Here is a 12,382-nt window from a genome sequence, read left to right on the forward strand (position 1 = left end):
TGTTCTTCAGATGTCAGCCATGTCCAAATACTACGCAATGAACCTATTCTTCATCAATTCCAAAGAAATATAGTACTCAAATCAGGAAGGAGGGAGTTCCTATGCGTTTCGTACAATGCCTCTTCCCTCATACGCCCGCGCAACTACATCCTCTACGCAGAAAGCGAGTCTCGTGCCTTCCAATATCAAAGAGCTAGGAGATATCCAAACAGACACAATCAGAAAACCGAAATCCCCTACGACATCCAGAGCAAGTCTCCCACTACGGAATTCCCGAGCCCCAGAACCCAATTGTGCAAAAGCCCCATCGGTCAAGCCCTCGAGGAGGTCATCCACGCCAACAACGAAACCTGCCCCACCCCAACCCAAAGAGCGAGAAAAGCACACGCCGCGAAAACTAAAGCGCCCTTCAACCCTCACTCCCAAAGTGCGGCGCACACAAGCCTACAAAAACGATCTCCATCCCATAACGCCACTCAACCCCTCGAAACCATGTCCCCTATCCAGTCTCCCCTCCGAACTCCGCACGCAAATATACACGCACCTCTTCTCCACGCGCAGCCTACAGGACCCCAGTAACTGCCGCTACGCCGCAACCCCCCACCGTGAGCAAAGCGCGCGCTACCTCTTCCCCAGCATCCTGCACGTAAGCCGCGCGATCCGCATCGAAGCAGCATACACGTTCTACAGCAGCACGCCCTTCCTGTGGCGGATTCCGAATCTGAATTTCGCGCGTGTGAGGGCCTGGCTGGATGTGCTTCCTGCGGGGCATCGGGCGCTGTTGTCGCGCAATCGCGGGCTGACGCTGGACGTCGTGCCGTTTGTGCAGAGACTGTATACGTATCCGCCGAAGGACTATTTGTTGGATGACTATGTCGAGGCGCATTGGAAAGCGTGTATGCCGTTTGGGTATCTGTATACGGTTCCTGTGGCGCATCGTCAGCAGTTTATCATCTTTTCTCGGCTGGCGGCTTGGTTTTTACAGCCCTTTGGTCATTCTTCTTCAGCTTCTTCCTCAATGGGTCAGAGATATAGTATCGATTGGATTTATAAATTCGATGCGCATCGGCGGCGGGATTACGATGTTTATCCGACTATTGCGGACGGTCTGTTGCCGTTTCTGAAGGAAGATCTGGGAGTTGTCAAGATGCGCGCGGTTCAGAAGGCATGGGTGAGTAATAGACGGGAGGCGGAGATGGGGAGGGAAGCGAGGAGATTTTTGGATGCTTTGGATGCGTGTTTTAGCGACGTGGATGGGACGGAGAGCAGGCAGCAGGTCAGTATCAAGGATTGGGAGGAGGAGATGAAGGGACTGAGAGACTTTCTCGGCCGGTGGTGAGTATGATTGGGTTGGGCGGGTAGACAGGATACATGAAAAATTGTTGGCAAGGCAAACTAAACATATGTTCCAGTTACAAGTTGCTCTTATAGGAGTGAAAACACCAAACAACCAGGAAACGGGCTGAGAAGGCGTGGTTCCTAGAGGTAGAAACCAATGGGTATCGTGTATTTATCATTGATCGGGAAAGCATAATTCCTCAGCTCCTGCCAAACATCCCATCTCTGCCATATCTCTTCCCTACTATGCTCTCTTTCATTTTAAGGTCTGCTTGATATACCGTAAATCCAGAAAATTCAGGACTTCCAGAAAATACCGTAAGCACGACCTCCTCCATGGTAAGCGAAGGATGAATGGAAGGTAGTCATTGGTGACAGGCACGCGAATAGTGCACTGTTCAGCGTACGCCAGCGAATGCCGGGTCAAATCCATAGAGCGGGCGCCCATGCTGTTAAATATCTTAGCATCTGACCTGGAGAGGTGAATGGCAATGCCAACTTACCCTATTGAGAACAAAGATAATGTCTGTCACACTAACGGTCTTGCGACCAGTCAAATCGACGACGGCGGCGACATCTTTGAGGATCTACATAATTATTAATTGTACATCTCTCTGCTTTGATGGGAAGACTCACGACTCGGAGTCGTTCTTTGAGCGCATCGCGAACATCGTCGTAGATTGTGCCTGCGATGCGCTTCACACCGCCGCGACGAGCAAGACGTCTGCGAGATAGTTAGCAAACTATATATCAAAGGTGTTGTAGAAAATGAGTGGAGACATGATGTTTGGAGAAGAAAGAAGGGTACTTGCGAATGAAGCAAGAAGTCCTTCTCTCTCACCTGAGTCCCACGATACAACAATACAACGATGCGCCGCTTCGAACCGCGGGATGATCAATCGTCACGATTACAGTTCTTGCAGATATATTCTTCAAGTACTACATCTTCCGACAAGCAAGTCAACTCGTGTCGGACTTGAAAGACGGTCGATGTCTTGAAGCTGGCGCATCTCATGGCAAGATCGACAGACGAAGCAGCTTACCTGATGTCTCCCTTGGTAACTCCACGGATAGTATCTCGTTGTATCTTCCTACATAGTGATTAGCCTATCCTTGGACTAACAGCTAAATACTCACATATGCCGCTTGATGCCCTTTCCTCTTCCGAGCCCCAAAGCACTCTTACCCAATCCTAGGCCTAGCTGACTGGCTCTCGACGCGCTGCCAGCTTGAGGACTAGGAGCCGCAGCAGAAGACGATGGACGAACTTGTCCAGGACGCGTAGGAAAGCCCCCCAAGCGTGGAGTCCCACCAAACTGCTTCGGGCGTTCAGTCGGCGGCATGTTGTCGATGTTGTGATGGTAAAGTAGGCTGCGGTATTGCTACACAGTAATGGGGCTGTGCGCGCCGTTTGCTATGTCGGCGCTTGGGCCACTACGTCACGCGAAGTTGGAACGCGTCTGGCGCGTTGTCAGGTGAAGATAGGTAAGATAAGATAGTGCATCGCGGGGTAGTGGAATGAGAGGGCGTAAGTGAAGGAAGGAAACCAATCTTTGCTTTGAAGCTGCAGACAGCGCATCCAAACAGCAGGTCATGCCAAGTCACCGCGATGTCTCGCTGACAACACATATCTTGTTTTAGCAGACGCGAGAAACAGCCAACAGCGTTAGTATGGGCCTTTACTTGATCGCCTCGTCCCTCACTATCTCTTCCCCATCCTTCCTTCAAGGCTGTCGATTTACCTGACTACATGAGATATCGCTCATACGTCTTAGTATGTCCCTCGTGCAAAACCTATTCACTACCAAAACACGAAGTGATGTGAACAGACGTTATTCATTAGGATTTCCAGGATGCCAGCCCTGACATATCAAGTATTAAAGCTAGGGTGGGTACTCGTGACAACGTAAACGCCTGATTGCAGATACTTATGAAATGAAAGTCGCCTCAGTGAACAGGGTACCTTCTTCCTCCGTGACTTCGTCTCCGACCTTGACCTTGATGGTCAACTTTGGCGCGTACTGGTAAATGTATGGCTTCGTGCCCGCGGCTGTTGCGACAATGGCCTTGACGAAACCAGGCACTTCGGCCATGACATCCACACGATCCCACCTGGGTCCGAGAGAACCGGCAAGCTCTGCAGTAACTTCTTGTCCATCTTCGGTCTTGCCAACCCAGTTGTAGCTTGTCGAGGTAGGCTCTGGCCAGTCATTGTCAGAATCTTGCTTTATGGCGGTGTGTTTAGCTTCGCCGTTGATGCCGGCGATGAGCAGCTTGCCCTCTGTTGCAATGCCACTGACCCTAACAACAGACGAACCATAGGATGGCGGGGTAGTGAATTCCATAAGGATGGCGGAAAACGAGGGGGACTGGAAGTTGACAAAGTTCCATCGCGACGCTACAGACGTCAGCCAAGATGTTGAATGCGGTCACAAGGATAGCTTACCAGCATGATGAGGCTTCATTCCCTGCAGCGCATGGCTGAACATTCCCCGGCCATTCATCTTAACCTCTCCAGCCTTGGTGATTATAGAACCCTCAGCACTGGCTCTCGGCCAGAAGTGGTGGTGCATGGAACCCCACGGCTGCTTGGGGTCTGTGCCGAAGTTGGTTGTGCCGTTCTTGCCGCCCATGAAGCCCGGTGCAGTCCTAGTGAACTTGACGTTGACCAAGCTGGTCTCGCTCACCGCAGCCTTGATGGTGTAGAAAGAGCCATCCTCGGAGAGCTCGACGGAGACACTGTCCGCATGGAAGGACTGATGCGCCTCATCGAAACCGTAGTTGGAGAGGGGATTGCTTGCCCAAAGCGCGGGCTTCTCGTTGTTGGGGTAGAAGAGCTTGCAGTTGAACTGTGCAGTCACTCGTAGGCCGCTGTAGGAGAATGAGCATACACTCTTGTTACACTCGAAGGCTGTTTCTTACGCTACGTTGCTGTACAGGACCTGCAGCATAGCAATATGGCCATCCTCGGTGAAGATGTAAAAGCTCTGCGTCTCGACATTTGTGTAGTCCAGCGAAGCCCACTTGAGATTCTGCTTGGTCAACTCAGTGTAAGCAGGCTCTCCTGCATTCTTTCCGACAGGCTGCACAGCTTCAGGGCCGTAAATGGGCTCCTGAGTGCCGACGGCTGCGGCCAACCTGAAGCCCTGGTAAGCACACACTCGCTCAACGCGTCCACGCGTGGGGGACGCGGGAGGGGTTTACTCACGTTGACTTGGCCCAGTTGAACATTTTGCGGGAAGGCCGACGCACTATCCAAGAAAAGCAAATGCGTAAGTAAAGGCGGTGAGAGAAGCTAGCTCGGGGAGGACAGGAAAAACTCTTTGAAGCTTCTTGTTGGGCAGGTGGTAAAATTTGGAGTAGAGCACACGGCCGAGGAGCAAGTGCAACGAACTGTCGGTCGGGACACTTGCTATGGCAGTAGACTATGAGGTAGCGTGCAGGGCTGACAAATGGTGGCAAAGTAGGGACAAGCACTGAGAGGTCTGGATAGGTAGAGAGACAAGGACAACCCATCGGCTGCCCACGGCGAGATCGACACTAACCTAGCGTTGAGCCCGCCATGCGTAATCACCCGTTCGTTGAATGAAGACGGTTCTTCTCGACTTCTTATTTTACGACGTGCACACATAGTTACACCATCTTTTTTGCTGCCAGCCCGTTGCCGGTTTTCCGCTGCCCCTTGTGGCATTTTCCGAGAACGCGGATATCAGTCGTTCCGCGGTCCGCGACCTCATCTTAAGCTGTGACATCTCGGTAGCGCGGGGCATTGCTTGGACCGAAATATTTCCAGAGCATGACGATTGCGGCGTCGCAGCCAGGCACACAAACACCACACACGTTGCTATCCTTGAGCCTCCGCCAACGCTCTCTCCGAAGTCCCCCGGCGCCCTGATCGCGTGGGATCGAAGCTAGACAGTGCTGTGACGGAGTGCCGCCCTTTGGCCGATCACGCAGGTGCTAGCTACTCGGTAAGCCAGAGATCGCAGTACACTCGTCATGGTGTACCATACCATCGTCTGCAACTACTTGGGCTGACAGCACCCTGAGTAGACCCTGTCGCGACACGACCCAGCATGGCGACGACACCCCAGGAAGCGCCGCAGTCGGTGCGCTTCAGCGATGTCCACGAGGAGATCCACCCGGCGCAGGCGGTGCAGGATGTGGCCGGTCTTGCTGGCGCAGAAGACGCACCACGAGAGGGCCCATTGAGCCCCCAGGCAGAGGCAGAGCTGCGCAACCTTTCGTCGACGCTCCAGAAGGCGCGTCTCCAGACCAAGCGCATGGAGAACTTCTCGTATGAGCCCGTCTCACTGCCGCCCTCCCGCGTAAGCAGAGCTCCAGACACGGCCGTTGACACACAGCTAACACGTGCAAGGCCCCGTCACCCTCGCCTGTGTCTCGCACCGCATCCAGCCACTCGACGTCTCACCTCCAGTCCTCGATGCACTCTCCGCCGCTGACTCCAGCGGGCACATCTTCGCGAGACGACAAGCATGACGCCGCCGTACAGCACAGGAAGCTGTCCAGCGATCCCGCCATGATGACTCCACAGGTCTCACCCCCGCACGAGCCTCCGCCCACGTCAATGGACGCATCGGTGCACGAGCAACAGCCACAATCGCAAGCAGTGGCTGCATCTCAAATGCCCTCTTCGCGACCATTCTCCGTATCTGATGTGCCTGATGTAGTCCAGCCTCTCCCAAGACATGGCCCAACCTTCACAGTCGGCCCTGCTGGTGACTCGTTACCCGTATCCAGAGATGCCAGTCCTTCCGGATCAGCCGGAAGCCGCACCCCTGGACACCACTCGCCAGGCACAACCACTCCGACTCCAGTGACCTTCAGCCGTCCGTTCACGCCTCATGGTGATAGAGATGATCCCTACTCGCGCTCGAAACGTGCGCCGCAGCCAAGAAACCTCGACTCACTCGATGCCCGATTTATCTTTGGTGGTCGTGATAGTCGAAAGCGTAACAGCCATTCGGCATCCTCGTCTACCACTTCCCTGGCTGCGCGAAACAAAGGCAGCGCCTCGGACAGAGACGACGACAAGAGGTCCAGCGTATTTAGCAGCTATGGAAAGCCTTCGAGCCGCCATAACTCAGATATAGAAAGTGACGCTAAATCTAGCTCGGGTAAACATCACGGATCCATGTCGGAACTCAAGCGTTTCTTCAGGATTGGACAGAAGCACAAGGATAAGGACAAGAGCGAGAAGCAAGAAAAGTCTCCGGCGCCGTCTATCAAAAAGGCAAGGCCCAGCCGGGTGAGTAGAGCAGGTACAATGACTCCTTCCATTACTCAGGGAACGGCTAGCGTGCCTTTTGCCGACGACCATGGCCTCGAAAGCAAGTATGGGAAATTCGGCAAAGTCCTTGGATCAGGTGCTGGTGGTTCAGTCCGCTTGATGAAGCGCAGCAGTGACGGAACCACGTTCGCTGTAAAGCAGTTTCGAGCTAGGCACTCGTACGAATCGGAACGGGAATACAGCAAGAAAGTTACAGCCGAATTCTGCATCGGATCGACTCTCCACCATGGCAACATCATCGAGACTATGGATCTGGTAAACGAGAAGGGCAACTACTACGTTGTCATGGAGTACGCGCCATTTGATCTCTTCGCAATCGTCATGACTGGGAAGATGAGTCGCGAAGAGGTCAACTGCTGTACCCTACAGATCTTCAACGGTGTAAGCTACATTCACAGTATGGGCCTGGCTCATCGAGATTTGAAGCTTGACAATGTCGTCGTCAACGAGCACGGAATCATGAAGATCATTGATTTTGGCAGTGCTGCTGTATTTCGATATCCGTTTGAGAATGAGATCGTACTGGCGAGTGGTAAGCAGCGTCTGATATTGCTGTCACTACTATAGCTTACATGTTACAGGCATCGTCGGATCCGATCCCTATCTTGCCCCGGAAGTGTACGACCTTTCCAAGTACGACCCTCAACCAACCGACATTTGGTCACTTGCTATAATCTTCTGCTGCATGACGTTACGCCGCTTCCCCTGGAAAGCCCCACGAGTCTCTGATAATTCGTATAAGCTCTTTGTATCCCCGCCCAACGACGGGCCGAAATCAATTACTGGTTTATCCACCGGAGTACAGTCTGAGCCTGCGTCTCCTCGTCATAGTACCACGAACGACATCACATCTTCGGCGAATGGCCAAGCTGCGCAGCAACCCCCTGTGATCAAAGGTCCCTGGCGACTTCTCCGTCTCCTCCCCAGGGAGAGTAGACACATTATCGGCAAGATGCTGGAAGTTGACCCCAAGAAGCGTGCCACATTGCCGGAGATCATGAGCGATAAATGGATAGAGAACAGCCATGTGTGCTCGCAAGAAGATGGCGGCCGAGTCATCCGATCCCCAGGTCACGAGCATACACTCGAGCCCGGAGCTGGCGCTGCGCCGCCTCCAAATCCCCCACAGAAGAAGTGAGCTATTAGGCTTGTATCTTTCGAACTTTCATGATCCCCAAGCCATTTTGACATTACTTTGCGTTGCTGTGACAATAACTGCGGTATCGTCTTGTGTTAGTCCGTAGCGACTGAACATTGCGCATGCCGCTTCGAATGCTCGAAGACTCAGCAAGTCAAGCTGATCGGGTCTTGGTTGCTTTGTCTCGTATCAAATGTCCGTCTTTCTTTAACTTCTTCGCCCATACCTGGTGTGTGGGACTATTTTTATGTTGAAACGCTGGTTTGTTGGCACTTAGACCTTTGGCGTAGAGTGATCGTTGCGTTTCGAATAGACTAGCTAGCGGGTGGTTTCCTCCTCTACTTTACAAAAGCTATTATTCTTAATCAGAGCTTCGTGCAACCTATGCGGAGAGATGACTGCGATGTGAACTAGCTAGGAATGAGGCTAGACGGCAGTTCAGAGCGATGCCGCGTCGACAAGGTTAAGGCTGTTTCTTCCACTTTTCTGGTTTGCGATGTGTATATCTCTACCTATTGTAACCGCATACCATGTCTTAGCTGTACATTCTAATACCTATATCAACTCCATTATTACTGTTTGTTCGTGTCACTAGGATGAACACGCCGACCAGATCCGAGATACTCACCTTTTACACCCCTCTACTCCGACCCGCGATACCTCGCTCTCAATGACGATGTCTTGCATCAATTTCGAGCGCGATCAACGTACTACGCCTAGGTACTCGGCTTATCTAAACTTCAGCACGTGAGCATTCATCCCGGCTATGTAGTGACCACACCCATGGGCCGTTTTACACCTCTGCCTTAGTCGACGTTGAGCGATGGCCCTAGCACATGCACGTAACAGCAGCAGACGCGTCAGAACGTCAGGGAAAAAAACATAGCTGGTTTGAGTGTGCGTCACTGGTGGAGTGGATATACGTAAGGTTTTCCAGTTTGCAACAATGCGAGCGTGTGGTTGGCTAGCGGACTGGGCATGTCTAGCTTAGGATCGGCCTAACTTGGGATTGGCGAGCCTGTCATGTAGCCAAAATGTGATTCTTGATGCTATGGTGCTATTCGCCGGTGGGGTCGGAATGAGACGAACTGGCCATGGGGAGGAATGTGAATCGCGCAGTGCGAGTGGAGACAAAAGAGACAGACGTGCGTGCGTACGCTTGCAAAACACAGACAGACGCAAACGGCCAATGAGTCATTATGAAACTCTTGACTGTCTCCAAAATGCTGACGTTTGCGGGTGTGCGCGGGGCGAGCACAGCGATCCTGAGACTCGTAGGATCGTGTGCACGCAGTAGGCTGTTTCACGTCTGTGCGATCGCCTTTGCGTTTGAGGTTCGGGCTGGGGTTTGGGTCGGGACGACTCGGCTCAGGAGGGGTAGATTTGGGTCGCGGGGCTCGCGTGCAGTTGCCCAGGGCGTAGTTTTTTCTTCCTTTCCTGCTCGTCCTTGACGGTTGGCCTGACTAGATACCTATCTGTCTGTGACACAACATGTGCGTATGCAGTGCGAGGTGTCTTAATCCTGTGGAAAAGGTCCGATTAAGAGTTGGAAGATTGGGACGGATGGGGGTGTCGTGTTGGAACAAGTCGTCATGGCAGATTCATACACTCGTGTTTGTTTGTGTTTGCTACATTGGTAAACCTTGAGAGTTGGAGGACCAGGACGCTTCGTTCGCAACACGGCCATGCGAGCTGAGGGCAACCGCCCCGTCAACCAACCAGCGAACAGAAGTTGCAACCCACGCCCTAATCCGGCAGGGCCAGACTCCGTCGCACAGCAAAGAAACACCACCGCAGACAAGACGAGTGCACAAGCGTCTTATCTTTAGCTCACACCCGGCCAATGAAGCCCCTGACTCAACTCCCGCTCTCTGACGCGCAGTCTGGCGCGGCTAAGGGCCTGGTGAAGATCGCGGCCGGGCGCGCCAGGCATGCTAGTCTTGGCCTCCGGAGCCAATACATAGACACACATATCCCACCCTGTGTGTTTGTAGTTAATTTTTTCAATTTTGCCTTGGGAAGATTCACACTTCGCCTGTGTCGCCCTACCTCTTTAATAGTATTGTGCTGTTACGTTCTTGAATCAAGTGGCTGGACCCTCCCCTTGCTATACTCGCTCAACACAGTTTGTGTAATCCCAGGAAAGAGTGATCATTTATTGTGGTCGAGTGTTTGGATTGTCATATTGGAAAGAATCATGGGTCGCCAACTTCCTCCAAGTCATCTGAAAGTCCCGCCTGGCCCGTATGTTTTCCCGCAACGACACTTCATGGCAGATACGGTTCTTGTGAACTCCATTTCGGGGTTCGAGAAGGCTATTCCCACATTGCCTGGTTTGCCAGGATTGAGGACAAGTGCCAGTAAGTTCTTTTCTTCTATAGAATACTTGTCGAAGTTTGCCATGTCATTCGTTCTACGCAACTAGTGTGCTGACACTGCAGTGTAGCATTCCTCACATCGCTGAGTGCGAATCTCCAAATCGACCCAGACCTCCCCTCGCCATTGGGCACTCCAACGACCTTCCGTATAGATGGTCTCTCACACTACCCACTTCCACCTACACCGTTGTCTTTCTCCACGCTACCAGCAGCCTACAATCCGTATCCCTCGCCAGCAGCATCAGAGAAAACATATACACCCAAAGCAAAAGCACCCATCCAACCACCTACACAAGCTCTCCCGCAACTCTCCACATACACGGCCGAATCAGAAGATGACCGTGTCGAGGGTCTCCGCATTGTCGCCGACTCCGTAGCCCACCAACGCCAAACCGCAAGTAAAACGCTGGTATCCCACCCTCTAAACCTCGCCGCGTACCTCCTTATCGTTGCGATCGTCACATTATACATGCGCCATGATGTCGTCTCGCTCGGCACTACAATCGGAAGCCTGACTCTGATGTTCCTCGCTGCAGTGCGATGGATGACTATCGGCTACATTGGGCTCGCAGAGGATATCACCAGGGATTGGCTGGGTGGAGACAGACTTATCGTGGTGAAATGGGGCGAAGATGTTATTGGCGCGTTGGTGTTGGGATGGGCTGATAACGACGCGTCGAAGAAGCGGGGCAGGAGGAGGAGGGGCAAGGCTGTGGTGAGGGCTTGGACAGTCAAGTCAAAGTATCAAGGAAAGGGCGTGGGAGAAGGACTTTTGGAAGAGGCAGTCAAGGTTGCGGGGGAGAAAGGTGCGGATGGGATTGTTTTCGACGGGGAGCATGCTAGTGAGTGTCTTCTTTTACTGTCGCAAAATTACGTGGATCAAATGCTGACGTGTGGACAGATTCTAAGCGTATCCTACCCGCGATTTACAACGGCTTCCAGAACAAGCAGGAGGCCAAAGCAGAGAAAGCGCTACGAAAGGTTGCGGATGAGAAGGGCAACTTTCGCCAGCGTCAGTCTTCCCCAACTTGGGGGAGCAGATAGACCATGTGAAACCATGGAGAGCAGAAGTTGAGAGATTACAGGAACTCCAGGATTGGGCAGAATTCTGGTTCGATTACAGTGAAGAGATTTCCTTAAAAGATACCCCCATTCCCTCGTTGAGATACCCCACCCGATCGCTAGATATTTGCTCAGCATCCGGCGTCTTTTTTTTTCAATTTTCATTCTCTGGAGCTGGAGCTGGAGCAAGACATGGCCTAGATTCTTACACCGTAGAAAGTCCGCTAGAGTCCAATCATACCATTTCCTTGATAGTCTGCTGACACGCCTCAACCCCACATCCGCAATGTGAATGGATTGACTACTCGCTATCGTCCCGTACATCTGGTCATCAGACACCCCTCTACTTGAGGTCATCCAAGTGCCTTATCGCGCCATACATGGCGCTGGGAGACACTGATAACAACTGCATGGTCTCTTGATATCAGGCCTTGGCGCAGTCGTCCCGCATGACCCCTCCATCGCGATCCCCTGCCTCCAAGCTTTCTGCAAGCCTCACTTGCCAAGGTGCATGCACCGCAGTGGATACGAACATTAACGACACCACCTCGCACGCATCTCCAGCGTTGTTGAAAATAGGATGACAAGCTCGCTGTTCAACGACATGGTGGACAGCTCATCCGCACGAGCATTGCAAACTGTTGTAGGCGCATATACGAGGCTGTACAGAAGGACCCTCGGATCCGGTCTCTTCAACGCGCGCCAGCGGGATCTTCTGCATCGTCGTCCATGGATGATGCTGGGTACTCCTCGCGCAGCTGCTGTATGACTTTCTGCACCGCGTTGTCATTAGTACATGCAACGACCGAACAGAAGACTACGCCTCAATATCAAGCCGCGCGCTTCGTGATGCAAAGCTGCTGTGCCGTAATGAAGAATATAGCGTGAGATGGAACGTACCGCTAATGCTTCGGGGTTTGCGCCGTTCTCAATTAGTGACACGCAGTAGGAGAGCTGTTGGCGGTCGAGATGGGTGTTCTGTCTACTATCAGACATGCGAAGTCATAGTTTCGAGGTCGAGATGTCTTTGGGTAAGCGTACAAGCAGTGTTGCGATTTCATGCAGGATATCGATGACCTCGCGGGCTGCTTTCCGACGTACATCGGCGGAGGGCTGTTCGGCAGGCATTTTAGAGAGCGCCTTGGTCGGGTTGAC

At 52.7% G+C, this 12,382-nt stretch overlaps 6 protein-coding genes across 6 annotated transcripts; 3 read left to right on the forward strand and 3 right to left on the reverse strand.

Moving 5' to 3' along the window:
• Positions 1-22: 22 nt before the first annotated feature.
• P153DRAFT_396897 (uncharacterized protein) lies at positions 23-1,562 on the forward strand. The gene has a single exon (XM_033671517.1). The coding sequence runs from the start codon at positions 116-118 to the stop codon at positions 1,337-1,339; it is 1,224 nt and encodes a 407-aa protein (XP_033524031.1). The 5' UTR covers positions 23-115; the 3' UTR covers positions 1,340-1,562.
• On the reverse strand, positions 1,538-3,012 carry P153DRAFT_23218 (uncharacterized protein). Its single transcript, XM_033662692.1, has 5 exons — positions 2,476-3,012; positions 2,382-2,429; positions 1,975-2,062; positions 1,842-1,925; positions 1,538-1,787 (listed from the first exon to the last, which is right to left on the reverse strand). Exons 1-5 carry the CDS (start codon positions 2,679-2,681, stop codon positions 1,737-1,739), a joined length of 477 nt encoding a protein of 158 aa, XP_033524032.1. The 5' UTR covers positions 2,682-3,012; the 3' UTR covers positions 1,538-1,736.
• A 254-nt stretch (positions 3,013-3,266) lies between these two features.
• P153DRAFT_376059 (oxidative stress survival, Svf1-like protein) lies at positions 3,267-4,569 on the reverse strand (the record flags this gene model as incomplete). Its single annotated transcript, XM_033669629.1, has 4 exons — positions 3,267-3,736; positions 3,785-4,209; positions 4,261-4,476; positions 4,547-4,569. The coding sequence occupies 4 exons, from the start codon at positions 4,567-4,569 to the stop codon at positions 3,267-3,269; spliced, it is 1,134 nt and encodes a 377-aa protein (XP_033524033.1).
• Positions 4,570-5,414: 845 nt separating this feature from the next.
• On the forward strand, positions 5,415-7,787 carry P153DRAFT_291612 (Pkinase-domain-containing protein; the record flags this gene model as incomplete). The annotated part of the gene is made up of 3 exons (XM_033663779.1): positions 5,415-5,666; positions 5,717-7,181; positions 7,231-7,787. 3 exons carry the CDS (start codon positions 5,415-5,417, stop codon positions 7,785-7,787), a joined length of 2,274 nt encoding a protein of 757 aa, XP_033524034.1.
• Positions 7,788-9,241: 1,454 nt separating this feature from the next.
• Positions 9,242-11,485, forward strand: P153DRAFT_367026 (uncharacterized protein). The gene is made up of 3 exons (XM_033668173.1): positions 9,242-10,147; positions 10,234-11,007; positions 11,067-11,485. The coding sequence occupies exons 1-3, from the start codon at positions 9,631-9,633 to the stop codon at positions 11,207-11,209; spliced, it is 1,434 nt and encodes a 477-aa protein (XP_033524035.1). The 5' UTR covers positions 9,242-9,630; the 3' UTR covers positions 11,210-11,485.
• Positions 11,486-11,755: 270 nt separating this feature from the next.
• On the reverse strand, positions 11,756-12,355 carry P153DRAFT_316814 (uncharacterized protein; the record flags this gene model as incomplete). Its single annotated transcript, XM_033665002.1, has 3 exons — positions 11,756-12,000; positions 12,128-12,205; positions 12,269-12,355. 3 exons carry the CDS (start codon positions 12,353-12,355, stop codon positions 11,920-11,922), a joined length of 246 nt encoding a protein of 81 aa, XP_033524036.1. The 3' UTR covers positions 11,756-11,919.
• Between the last annotated feature and the right edge of the window lie 27 nt (positions 12,356-12,382).

Source organism: Dothidotthia symphoricarpi (genome assembly GCF_010015815.1).
Source record: "Dothidotthia symphoricarpi CBS 119687 unplaced genomic scaffold P153scaffold_10, whole genome shotgun sequence".
Taxonomy (NCBI): domain Eukaryota; kingdom Fungi; phylum Ascomycota; class Dothideomycetes; order Pleosporales; family Dothidotthiaceae; genus Dothidotthia; species Dothidotthia symphoricarpi.

Coding starts and splice junctions, on each gene's coding strand:
- P153DRAFT_396897 (XM_033671517.1), top strand. CDS start 116: ATGCCTCTTCCCTCATACGCCCGCGCAACTACATCCTCTACGCAGAAA.
- P153DRAFT_23218 (XM_033662692.1), bottom strand. CDS start 2,681: ATGCCGCCGACTGAACGCCCGAAGCAGTTTGGTGGGACTCCACGCTTG. Junction 2,430..2,475: donor AAGGGCATCAAGCGGCATAT/GTGAGTATTTAG, acceptor ATCACTATGTAG/GAAGATACAACGAGATACTA. Junction 1,788..1,841: donor TTATCTTTGTTCTCAATAGG/GTAAGTTGGCAT, acceptor GATATTTAACAG/CATGGGCGCCCGCTCTATGG.
- P153DRAFT_367026 (XM_033668173.1), top strand. CDS start 9,631: ATGAAGCCCCTGACTCAACTCCCGCTCTCTGACGCGCAGTCTGGCGCG. Junction 10,148..10,233: donor AGGATTGAGGACAAGTGCCA/GTAAGTTCTTTT, acceptor ACTGCAGTGTAG/CATTCCTCACATCGCTGAGT. Junction 11,008..11,066: donor TTTCGACGGGGAGCATGCTA/GTGAGTGTCTTC, acceptor ACGTGTGGACAG/ATTCTAAGCGTATCCTACCC.